At 40.4% G+C, this 12,144-nt stretch overlaps 3 protein-coding genes across 7 annotated transcripts in view; 1 reads left to right on the plus strand and 2 right to left on the minus strand.

Moving 5' to 3' along the window:
• ttc7b (tetratricopeptide repeat domain 7B) overlaps nucleotides 1–2,378 on the minus strand; it is a 51,581-nt gene extending 49,203 nt beyond the window's left edge. For both annotated transcript variants that reach the window (XM_036541659.1, XM_036541660.1), the window contains exons 1-2: nucleotides 2,193–2,378; nucleotides 95–249 (exon numbers count right to left, since the gene is read on the minus strand). In XM_036541659.1, coding sequence (XP_036397552.1) covers nucleotides 95–249; nucleotides 2,193–2,313 — 276 coding nt within the window. In that variant the 5' untranslated portion in view covers nucleotides 2,314–2,378. The remainder of the gene's footprint in view (nucleotides 1–94; nucleotides 250–2,192) is intronic.
• Nucleotides 2,379–3,746: 1,368 nt separating this feature from the next.
• brms1la (BRMS1 like transcriptional repressor a) lies at nucleotides 3,747–9,200 on the minus strand. The gene is made up of 10 exons (XM_036542058.1): nucleotides 8,734–9,200; nucleotides 8,029–8,119; nucleotides 7,741–7,868; nucleotides 7,321–7,400; nucleotides 7,098–7,194; nucleotides 6,715–6,804; nucleotides 6,371–6,435; nucleotides 6,248–6,287; nucleotides 5,823–5,949; nucleotides 3,747–5,664 (listed from the first exon to the last, which is right to left on the minus strand). Exons 1-10 carry the CDS (start codon nucleotides 8,867–8,869, stop codon nucleotides 5,547–5,549), a joined length of 972 nt encoding a protein of 323 aa, XP_036397951.1. The 5' UTR covers nucleotides 8,870–9,200; the 3' UTR covers nucleotides 3,747–5,546.
• Nucleotides 9,201–9,956: 756 nt separating this feature from the next.
• ralgapa1 (Ral GTPase activating protein catalytic subunit alpha 1) overlaps nucleotides 9,957–12,144 on the plus strand; it is a 62,080-nt gene continuing 59,892 nt past the window's right edge. For all 4 annotated transcript variants that reach the window (XM_036543055.1, XM_036543056.1, XM_036543058.1 and 1 more), the window contains exon 1: nucleotides 9,957–10,343. In XM_036543055.1, coding sequence (XP_036398948.1) covers nucleotides 10,238–10,343 — 106 coding nt within the window. In that variant the 5' untranslated portion in view covers nucleotides 9,957–10,237. The remainder of the gene's footprint in view (nucleotides 10,344–12,144) is intronic.

Here is a 12,144-nt window from a genome sequence, read left to right on the forward strand (position 1 = left end):
CAGCTGAATTATACTTCTTTGGTAAGGTCACCACTTTAAAGTGCATAGATCTTGAAGAGTCCATGAAGAAGGCCCGGGTCCCCACACCCTGTACCTTGAGGTTCCCTCGGTCCAAAGCTGCTGTCAGGTGCTTGCGGACTTCCACCAGTTTGGGCCTGATCCCCCGTGGGCTGGCTCCCTGCTTGATGGGGTTCTCCTTCAGGTACTGCTGAAGCTTGGCCTCCCCCAGGAGCAGCTCCCCAAGGTCATCTGCAAGACAAGCACACTTCAGCAGGCACTAGAAACAAACTCACCCTGGCCTCAAAAGCAGTGCATCCAACAGTGTTAACACACGTCATTCAATCCTTCGCTTTCCTCATTCTGTGACCCATGAATTTTGTGGATTTTAGTGGTAAAGTACCGTAATGGGGAAAAGAAACAACAGTGATTCTGGGGCTTGAACCAGCATGGTACATGATGCAGAGGTCTCTCTGACCCTCAACCAATATGGCCTACGTTCCCAAAGGTCTTTCTCTATTCTCTGTGCCTGGGCTTTTCCATTCATACAGGTGGATATTTACTGAGGCAACTGTGGGTGAAGTACCTTGCCCAAAGGTGCAGCAGCAGTGTCCTAGCAGGGAACTGGCCCAGCAACCTTTTTTGCTTACAAGCCCTATTCCTTACCACTACGCCACACTGCCATTCCAGTGGGTATATCATGTCCAAAGGGTACAGTAGGACACATGTGAACCCCTCAGTATTTTCTAGCATACTGCAGGTCATCCCTTGTGTAAAAAATAACCATGTGACTCTCTCATGCATAGTACTTTTCAATCAACATCAATGGTTGAATAGCAGAAACCAGACCATGCTGCTGGATAACACTTTAGCCTCTTTTTGATGCAAAAACCTCCAAATCAATGCTGCCCAGCAAAAGCATGTTAAGGTCACTGCATGTTGTTTTTTGTGAAAGTGCTTAGGACTGTGATCGGGTACACATTCCAGCTATGATTAGCTCACAACACCTCAAAAGTCTTACTGCCAGCCCTTGTATTGCCCTCACATGTTCTTAATCTCATTTGAAAACACCACTGTGTTTATGAGCATTGCAGGGGAAGGGATTAAGAGTTGCGTTGTTTTGCGTGAACATTACGCCAAGAAAACACGTAATCAAAACATTAAATGGGTGTGTTTCTTTGTTGAAACATAATTAAACACCTTTCACATTAATCCCCGCTTAATTGAAAGTCTCTTGCAACGGATGTAGCCAGCTAGACAATTAATGTCCATTGACTCACAACTTGGTTAGGAAAATATAACTTTATTATACTTCACAACTGATCTAGCTAGCAATGGTCATATTATGATTTTAAAATTATTATTCACAGCAACAGTAGTATCTTGTATCTTGGAGTATTACTTGAGGTTACATTATCTTACGAAGTAGCGCGCTATGGCATGTTTACAAGTAATAGAAGCTTGCCATCTATTAGCTTGCTAACTAGCTATGTCAGTGCATACGTGCCATCTAGCTAGCTAGCCAAGCCCGCGGGCTGGGGTGGACAGAGTCCTGCAAACAAACAGGCTAGCTAGCCAGCTAGTAATAACCCAGCAATTAAACAAGCTAGTTACCGAGCTAGCTTGGTAACTAGCTATCAAACAAGAATGATCACGCACAAGGGCAAGCTGCCAGCTAGCCATCTTGCAAGTAACTGCTGATTAGCTTCCTAGGTTCGCTTCCTAGCTTGTTTGACAGGGTTGTTTTTCCCACAACTTAATTCCTTTCCTTAGTTAACAACATAGCTAGCTAACTATACAGATTGCTACAGATACACATAACTACGTAACTATCAAGCCACCTTGACAAGTCATATGAGCTATCTATCTAGTTAGCTGGCTAATATGACTTGTCAAAATCCAATACCGTCAGAACAGGAAATGGAAAATGACAGCTAACTTAGCAAACATCGCTAGCTGACGTATAAATAAGAAGCGGGTCATCAGACTGTTCGCTCTCTACAATGTTTTAGCCCTGTTCTGTGCAACCCGAAACCCGGTCTAAAGATTCAGTCTCATTCCCATTCATTTCCAAAGTCATACAAATCCGCTCGGGATGTCAGTTTTAGGAAAGTCCGCGGCTTTTGGTGGAGCACAGGCCCGAGAGGCTTTGGTTAGTTTACTACACAGCACTGGATTCCGGCGATTCTCCTTACCGTTTGATATTAGTTTGGCAGACAGCTGTCGCACCAGCTCCGGAATCTTGTCCCATTGTCCCTCGGAGCGGCAGCGTTCTATTTCGGTCTCTAATCGCGACCCGGACTTTCTTGCTGTCATCTTTCTCCAAACCCTTGGACCCGGGATTTAAGGGACCAAAACAAACCAAGCCGAACACGGCTGCAGCAGAGACGCAGCTAAAGACCGCAGGATGTCAAACAGCGACACCAAAAGACCAAAATGTGAAATTGCGAAACTCGACGTGCGTTGTTGTCATACATGATCAGCAATGAGTATGCAATTCCACGTGTGCAGATTTATCCGAGCAGTTTACGCTTGCGTGCAGGTGCCTTGGGCAACCTAGCTACATAGCGTTCCGGAGGGGATGACAATTCCCAACAAAATTTGACACTCTGACTGAATACAAGAGTTATATTACAGCTAAATAAGTCAAATGTGCATGCACAATTGCATAGGTTGTCTTAATAGGATCCGTCTTGTCCTTATATTTAGTTCTTATCAGCTTTTAGCTGTTTTTCGTTTAAAAACAGATGTTAATTTGTAAATAGATCGCATGTTTCCAATATAATCAATTTACTCAATTACATGCGTTGTTTTTCCGCAAATGAAGCTGGAATGAATCTCTCCGTTGAAAGAAATGGAGATGTGAAAGTGGTTTCCCCAGTTAACTCAACTGCTGTTCATATAATATATTTGATAGCGATAAATATTAAACAACTTTTCAGCCCTCACATGTTCCTTAATCTTATTTGGAAACACCACTGTGTTTGTAAGCATTGCAGCGAAAGGGACTAGGGGTTGCGTTGTTTCGTGTGAGCATTACACCAAGAAAACACGTAACCAAAACATTAAATGGGTGTGTTCCTTTGTTGGAACATAATTAAACACCTTTCACATTAATCCCCGCTTAATTGAAAGTCTCTTGCAACGTATGTCGCTTATGGTAAAAAGTAAAAGTAAAAACGAACGGCACTGCAGACCGGGCCGGGTTTCAGCCCGGTTTGTGGGATTGCATCCATTTTTATAAACAGCCATATATAAACGTTATTTGGGGCAATGTCTATAGTGCAGGGTATTTTTGATTAGGATTTTAAAATTTTTACATCAGATCAATGAAGCCTCGAGAAGCCATTTCCCATTAAATTTTGGCAGCAGAACAAGGGACATGAGTGGGATTTAGTTGAAGGTAAATTTCACACTGAAACTAAGAAGCAGCTTAACAAAATGTTCTGTACTTTAGTTTAAACTATAACAAACTCACAAACCCATTTGGGCAGAATGACCCGTTCTCATTTAATGTCGTGTTCTTAAATGACCTCTGTTGATAGAGGGCACCAAAATCCACACAAACGCTCAACAAGTTTGCCATCATAACAACCCAGAAATAAACATAGGAATTAAAAGAATGCAATTTTTTTCATGAAACACAGATTTATTTAATTGTGCATGCATTTTCAATTATGGTTTTGACAAAGAATAAAATAAATGCATTAATATGTAAAGAAGGAACATGGTTCTTGGTCTATGTGATGGTTAAATATTCTGCTCAGAACAATTTAGTAAAAGTCATAAAAATACCTATGGTAAATTTCCTGTGACTCATTGGCTATGCAAAAAATATATATACAAGGGTGAACCAAACTTAATCACGCCAAAAAAACAACTAGAATATCCAACATTATTTACCCAGGAGTCCCTTTATCCTTAATTTGACCTATGTTTTTCTCTAGATGTATTTTCATTTCAGTCTCATCCATTAATTTGTCAGCAAAATTTTTCTTTAGACATAAAAACACATAGGATCTGGAGGGAAAACTCAATTGGTTCCCTTTACATAATTTCTTTTACAATTCAATCTAAGAGAAGCCAGTTGATATCAGATTTGCACACAGATGTATTCAGCATTCATGTACTTATTTATGGGCTACTTAATTTGATCTTGCATAATAACCAGTCAAGCTAATACTGCATTAAATACATAGCCAGATGAACTTAACAGTCATCTCCTTGCACAGAATCTACACTAATACAGATATGCCATGGTCACTGTTGTATATGAAGGGAAAAATACACTAAAAACAAGTCATTGACAAAGAGTAAGTGGGCCACCTCCTTTGACTGATATTCCAGCAGATAAAAACATCATCAGCAGAAGTGTCTGAGATGACCTGTCTGGTAGGTACACCAGTTAATGGTTTTGTAAAATGTCATGCACTGAAGCTGTAACTGTCCACTCCTTGAGCCACTTCCTGGTTCCTTAGTTCATGATGATTGGGAAAGTCTCCTCATGCCCTCAGGGCTTCTCTGAACATACTGTGCTGTGTTAATGTTCCATATCTTATGAAGAGAAGGATGCGTAATGCTAAGGTGCGCAGAAGCACAACTTTGTTCTGAACCTTTCTGGGATGGATACATTTCTAAAGTTTCTTAAAGGCTAATTGAACAAAACAGCTCTGGTTTACAATTTACAGCAAAATGTTTAAAAAAACAAAATATTTTTCCCCAGCATTTGATAATGGCCTGTACAAAAAAGCCAGACATGATTTATCAACAGGATGACTGAATTGCTTGTAATGTCGTGACACAGCAAGCCAGGTTCTCACATACTGAAAATGATACTGCTTTGTCTTTGTATGGACGTATGCATATTCATGGAGTAAAGTAGAGCAACCGCAGGTGAGTATAATGATAGCTGGCAGTGGACTACAGCTTAATACTGCATTGGAGGGAAAAACAAAAGATGCTGATAGCAGCACAACTTGGTGTGAGGTAATATCACATTTACCTCAGGCCGCAACAATGGAGACAGACGACTCTGCTTTCACAGATATCATTGTATCATTGTAAACCTGTGATGTAAATCAAGTTTGGCACACTTCACCAGTGGCATCACGTACACAATCTCAGTAAGGCTTTTAGGACTGGGTCCATATCTTTCTGCACACAATTAAGAGAAAGAAAAAGAAAAGATTATATTGGGTTTCCAAGAATTCCATTCAAGAACAAATGCTCCATCCACCTCTCTCTCTGTGGCAGAATTATCTTCTCCTGTGTACAGCTTGAAGATTCATGGCCTCTCTCAAACAAATCAGTGAGCATACACATACACATACGCACATACAGACACATAATACAAAACTTGAGAACTGAAATACATGCACATTTTGCTGAGAAACGATATATCCAATTAAGCCATCGGGAGAGAGAACTGTCCAGAGAGAACTGTCCATTTTCTGAAATATCCAGAACAGCAGCAAAGAATAAAATATAAGATATATCAGATGGCACACATTTTAAACCGAGTTGGACAAAACAGAAGGAAATGGGTAGGACTAGGGGTGTTTTATGGTGTATTTGCCTTTCTGAAGCTGAGAGATGTAGAGTTTGGATTTGCTGCCATCAAGCCGTTTGAACCAAACTTCATCATGGTTGATAGTGGTTATGATGGCACTGCAGGACGAAAGCACAGAGGGAGGACTGATTAGAGACCAACACCCTTTTTCCCCACATGGATTAAACGAACAAAGCACAGATGTGGCGAAGTCATCCGTCATCAAATATGGCTGGCAGAGGCAAAAGGGTAAAGACACCCGACGGTATGGATTTACCTTGTCGGATACTCGTCTTTCCTGTCAATGCAGATGGTCTGTCCCCGGCTGTACCACTCGCCATCGTAGAACAGACGCCCCTCTTCTGAACGTGCGCTGTGCTGATGCTTTTCACTCTTGGTGGAGACTGAATTGTATAAGACAAAATAAATTTTTGTAAGTGATGGAATATCATAAAACAAAACCTTGGCTAATATGGTACTGTATGCCATATGAGTCTCTCTGTACTTCACTTTGATAGTTAAAACTAAACAAAACTTCCTTGGCTTGACTGTTTTGTAAAAATGCACCAGTACTACAGTATTATTGCTCACTGTTTATATAATTTCACAGCTTATCTTTCTCGAAAAAGAAAAAATGAAAATAAAGTTAACAGTTACAACTCTGTCCCAAACTGAAAAGAAAAGAACAGACAGTGACATTACCATCAGTTTTTACTCTGTGTGGTCCCAAGGTTGCCATTGCCTGTAAGACATGACATCTCATGTGAAAAAGCAATTACTTTTTTCCCAACTATTTTATTTGAGGGTTCATCTGTAAAATCATACCTTTCTAATTGCTGTCCAGTCTTCAAGTATGTCCAAGTCTTGTAACATGTAAACAATATATGGTCGTGAGAGGGTTAAAGGCAACACCGAAAATTAAGGTAAGATAAATAACCCTGATTTTTTACAATGGTGTTTTTAGAACAACACCTGTAAGATTCTCTTAAATTGATAAACATCAGTGCATTATTTTTTAAACCTGAAGTACTGACTGAATGAGGCTACCTCTGACAATAACTGAGAAAGTAACATTATGTATTCTAATAAGAATACATAATGTTACATAAATCCAAGATTTTCAGTATAATGAAGACACAACTCATGATATTATATATATGAAAGGATATCTGAGACAACAACTGGCTTCTTCTTTTTGTCTGGGCTGAAGGGATCTTTCTTCTTATTCTTCCTTGACTGCATTTCATCATTCCACAACTCTAAGAGAAAAAATTAAGACAGAGATTAGACAAAGAACAAATTGTTAAAACAAAAGGTTGCCAGTTCGATTCCCAGTTATAGCTGGCATAGCCGTTTCACCCTTCAGGAAGGTATTTTACTCAAACTGCTTCAGTAAATTATAAATGGATAAAGTATAAGTAAGTAATCATCTAAGTGAACAAATCATCTAAGTGAACAAATTATGTAATGTAATGTGAAGTAATAATAACTGCTATTATTTCACACCAAAATTAAGACCTGTAATAATTCTATGTCCACGACTGTATTGTACCTGATGTAATGTCTATACTGTGGCGGTCTTCCTCCAGACGTCTTATCTTCTCCTCCAGTTCACTCTGGACAGTGTCAAACAGAAGCAGCTTCTCACTCTAAGAACAAAAAAACGAAGGCCAGGGCTTTAAAAAAAAACAGCAGCAAGAGAACAGCGTGGAAATAAAAACAAAGTGGGTGTAGGAAAGGACAGCAGTGGATTTCCCACCAGCAGAGGTTCTTACCTCCCAGTGCTGAAATGCAGCTTGGATCTCACAGTCATATTTGTTCTTTACAGACTCCAGACACAGCTCCCGATAGATTCCTTCAAGGGGAAAGGGGGGAAATCCTTAAGGCACTTCAGGTCAAATCATTGTAAAAAAAAAAGACACTGCAAAGTGATCTTGTCTATGTATTTACCCAACAAATTACAAATTATTACCGAAACTATGCGATGGTATGGACAACACTCTAAATAAGTATAATATCAAGTGTAGGTTACTGTTTTGTATTCTATTTTGATTTGGTGCAGTGCAAGTGTCAGGCAGCTGTTATGTATAAAACATACTTCATTCAAGTCAGCTCTGGCCTTCATTCCATCCTACATGCATATGAAAAATAGAGTTAATAGAAATGTGACATTTACTCTTGAGGCTAACACTTACCTGCAACTTTGGTTCTAATCTGCATGTTCTCCTGCAGATTGGCTAGGGGTTCCAAGTACTCTGGTGCTTTGCCTGCTATTACTTCCTGCAACTTAGCATCCACCTGACTTAACCTTTCCTTGTAGAGCCTGAACAAAACAAAATCACTGTCAGATTGACCAATAATAACACTGACCCAAAATAACACTGCCATTTAGCATGGACTCAACTCAGGATCATAAGTGTATTTGTCAAGTATTTGACTTCATTTAGTCTAAGTATTGAAAGGGTTGGAAATGAGAATCTTACTGGTCTTTAAGATCAGTGAACTGTTTCTCTAGATTGGTCATTTCGTCCAAGCATTCCATTCTCCTCCTCTCGCAGTCTTCATCGTCCATTTCTGCATGTGTGAAAACATTACAAAATGCATTAAAAACCTGTGCCCCACTACTCCATTAAACATATGGTAAAGAGAATTTTCGTCAAGAGAAAGTCTGCAGAAACTTCCCTGATTTATACTTTTGCAGTGGCCATCATAATTAACGTCCACACACGTGCACCAGCAACTGTGTTAGACAACTGTCAACATCAAGTAGCAAGACTATCTAAATCTATATATTAATGTACAATAACGTGTATTAACGTTATTGTAGTTCTACCTACTTGAAACATCTGCAATTTCCACACCACAAAAAGTGTCAATGCTTTAAAGCGTTAAACCTTCTCAGTCAAAACTGATAAACAATGTTTGAAGAAAAAACAAACCCTAATTAGCATGTCGATGTCTGACTGTTACGTCGACTTTACAAATGATCAGCATGACAAGATAGCTGTATTCCTGGTTGCATTGTAACGTTAGCTACAAGCTAGCTAGCTGACACAATTCCCTAAACGGACCTTGCGACGTAGCCGGTTAGCATACACTTATAGGTTGTATTCGAAGCCACCAAAATAGATGCACTTGACAGTAAAGAAAGAACCAAAAAGACGTAGTATTATTTTACTGGTCGCTACCTGAACTATCTCCGTCTTCAGAAACGGACGAGGTCTCGGTGTCCTCCTCATCGGAGCTACTGCCCTCTTGCTCCGGATAATCCACCTCCATCTCTTCATGGTTACTCTCTTTCTTTTCACGGGAGTGCACAGGCATTGCGTTAAATTTGACAAAATCAGCCAAATGAGCTAAGTTAATGTGCCTAACCAGCTAAACGCTAAAGATGAAAAACAAAACAAAAGTAGCAACCTGGATAATGAATGCTAGCTAGCTAGCACTAGCTAGCAAGGTTGCTTGCTAACAAGCCAGCTTGCCAGCCAGACTAGCGAGCTAGTACGTGAAGAGCAAAAGTCGGCCAACGAGCTGCTTCAACTACCCAAAGCTCTATATAGACAATTCAGCTCGAAATGCAAGCATATAGGTAAAAAGCTAATTATTTCTTACACCGTCTAATGACTATAAACACGAAAATAACCACACAAGAATGGTTGACTGGCGCGGAATTTGCCCCTTTATATTGTGCTGGGAGTTGTAGTTTTTGTGTTAAATTGTTCCATTCTCAAATGACTGTGAAAGGGAGCGGTTAAACTCCGATTCCCAAAATGCATACACATTTCGTCCGACGGTCTTTCGTTTATCAATAGAGGAAGTATTTGACTAGACAATATAATCAATTTCCGAGGAAAATCAAAATCAACTTGTTTTAGCTAGCAAAAATAGCTAGCGAGCGAAGTTAGTTAATTTGTTGCCGCTAAATTGTTTAACGTACTCCTGAAGGGGACTAATAATATTTTACAACTACGTAATATATATGAAACACTTTAGCCCGCAAGGAAAGTTATGGTTCTCGTTTGCTAGTAACTCCCTGCACCGGTCCTGGATCAGCCAGATTACCCAATCTTTAAATTCATTGTAGACACTGTGCAAGAAAATGAAACTGATTCAAGGCTGGTGCCAATGGACATAATCAGTGTGAACTGTCTGACAAGACACCCCAAAGATAGTTAATGTAACGTTTGTTTCCAACGTCTGTGTATCAGAACGGCTTCTCTCTATTTGTTATGTGATTTTTTTCCCGAAGAAACCTTTTCTTCCAGTTTTATACCAATTTGCCAAAACACGAATAAGTCATGTCTCACCCTCGTAAGAGTCTTTTGCGGGTTGCTGGCAGCAGGAGGTCTGCGTTGAATTGCTCTGATTTCCATTAACTTGTTTTTCTTCTTCCGAACTCCGCCATGTTTTGAGAGATTTATTCTGTTTTGGGAGAGGTGTGTTGAGTGCCGTGCTGGGAAGGTAGCTAGCTACATTTCAAATGAGATTTTCTGCAAAATGCACACCTCTCCATGCATTTTATTTATTTATTTACATTTTATAACATACAGAGGCTCTTGAAATCGTACAACTGCTGATGTTAACGGACCCAGACCTCTTGTAGCGAGCTAGCTGGCTAGCTATAATTCATATTGAAGATTAGCTAGCTAACAGGGGTTTGCGCCCTCTACTAAATTCCTTCTTGCTTTCGGGATGTTTTCAAAAAAGCCTCATGGGGACGTCAAAAAATCAACACAGAAAGTGTTGGATCCAAAAAAAGATGTGCTTACACGCCTGAAACATCTGCGAATCGTGATAGGTGAGTTACAGAAACACTTAGCTGGCTACCTAGCGTCCTAGCTAGCTAATCAGCTAATGTTAGCTGGCTAACTAGGTAGCTAGCCGAATAGCAGTTCGCTAGCTCTCTGCAGTCTCTGACTAATGCTGCGCATAGAATTGGTCCTGTGTCATTGGGGCTGCAGAGGGGCTCTTGCAACAGATGTTTGGGATCAGTTTTTATGGGAGCAGTTTTTATTATTTGTCAGATGAGTAGTAAGTGGATGTAACATCGTCTGTACGTTGCGAGATTGCAGGCTGTCGAGCAAGCGTGTAATTGTCCGAATTTGCTAACTTAAGTTAGCTGGATAGCTAGCTATGTCATGCACTCGGTAGAATTAGCAAGATAGCAGGCAGCGATTTCACGCATCATTATGCCACCATCAGTCGTGTCATCCTACGGTCATACTTGAAACACAATGTTTCGGGTCACATTCTGCCATTTGGAAGTAAAGGTAGCATTTTCACTGTGACTTTTGGCGGAGTACCTCTGCAGGACTCCGAATGACAGGTTTGTGCAGAATAATCCCATGACGCGTAATCAAGCATTATTATCTGTAACATTGATTTACTAATTTAAGCTGTGACAGCATCACTGTACTTTCATGCAAATGGAATGTTGTCTTCTCTTAATGTTTTTGGTGGTTATGTCTATAGTCACCCTCACCGAATGTACAAGTGTGATGTTGTTGCTAATGGCAAGTTAAAGTAAAGTGATGGCCATCTTGTTGCTCTGACTGTGGCTAGTGTACAGTCGGTGGAAAGAAGGCTGAGGGACAAGCAAAGCAAGTTGCATTCTGTGCTTAATGGTGTGTCGGATGGCTAAGCAGGAAGTACTTGGACTGTACATTAGCAGAATTAATCAGAAACGGTTTGGGACATTATGCATGGGGTTTGGCAGTGATGCCGTGTATGTGAGGCTCCGCAGCCAACGTTGATTTCCTGTGAGATTTGTCAGTAAGGTCCAAAAGAAGAACTGCAATCTAGATAAAAGCCTAAATGTCCGTCTGAGTATGGGCTACTTGTGTTTTTATGGTACTTTTCTACGTACCTCTGAGATGGGATATTGCTTTAGTGCTTAGGGGAACAGTATGAACTTTTTTGCTCTGCCACAGAAACAGATAAGACAGCTACAGTAACCGGTCCTGTAAATCGTTGCCCCATCAAATAAACCACTTTCCTGTATTGTGTTCAACACAGTTACCAGACATCCTGTTCCCATGGTCCCTTTGTGATTGTTGAGGAAACAGAGAGCATCCTGTAATACATGAGGCCATTTACTGAGGATTAAGCATGCAGAGCCAGTGAGCAAAAGGAAAATAATAAGAGGACAGTATAAAGTGTTCTCGGGCATGTTTTAAAAATGAAATTACGTTAAAAACACTGCTAGTGTTTTCATATGCAGTATATAAATGGCAAACATATTATACGGACATAGTGGTGGCATACATTAGTCTGGTAAACCTGTGGTTGATTATAAAAACAAAAAGCAATGCAACAAAATTCCTGTCCCCTTTTCTGTCCGCTCTTGCTTTTAAGTGTTGCACTTTGAGATAATTGAGGTTACCGGGGATGGAAGAGGGGAGACGCGTTCTGTGAAACTAATGGGTGTGCCTGGCTCGCGGAGTCCATGGGGGATAGTGGGCTGAGATGGAAATCGCACAATAGGGGCGGCGGGGGGGGGGGGGGGGGGGTGTTTGTGGAAAAACACAACCACATGACCACAGTGGCAGCAGGAAAGCACTGAACATTGTCCAATATGTTGCTTGATTTTCAGTAAAAAG

Source organism: Megalops cyprinoides, chromosome 12 (assembly GCF_013368585.1).
Source record: "Megalops cyprinoides isolate fMegCyp1 chromosome 12, fMegCyp1.pri, whole genome shotgun sequence".
Lineage (NCBI taxonomy): Eukaryota > Metazoa > Chordata > Actinopteri > Elopiformes > Megalopidae > Megalops > Megalops cyprinoides.

Coding starts and splice junctions, on each gene's coding strand:
- brms1la (XM_036542058.1), bottom strand. CDS start 8,869: ATGCCTGTGCACTCCCGTGAAAAGAAAGAGAGTAACCATGAAGAGATG. Junction 7,401..7,740: donor GATTAGAACCAAAGTTGCAG/GTAAGTGTTAGC, acceptor TTCCCCTTGAAG/GAATCTATCGGGAGCTGTGT. Junction 6,436..6,714: donor GAAGCCAGTTGTTGTCTCAG/ATATCCTTTCAT, acceptor TAACCCTCTCAC/GACCATATATTGTTTACATG.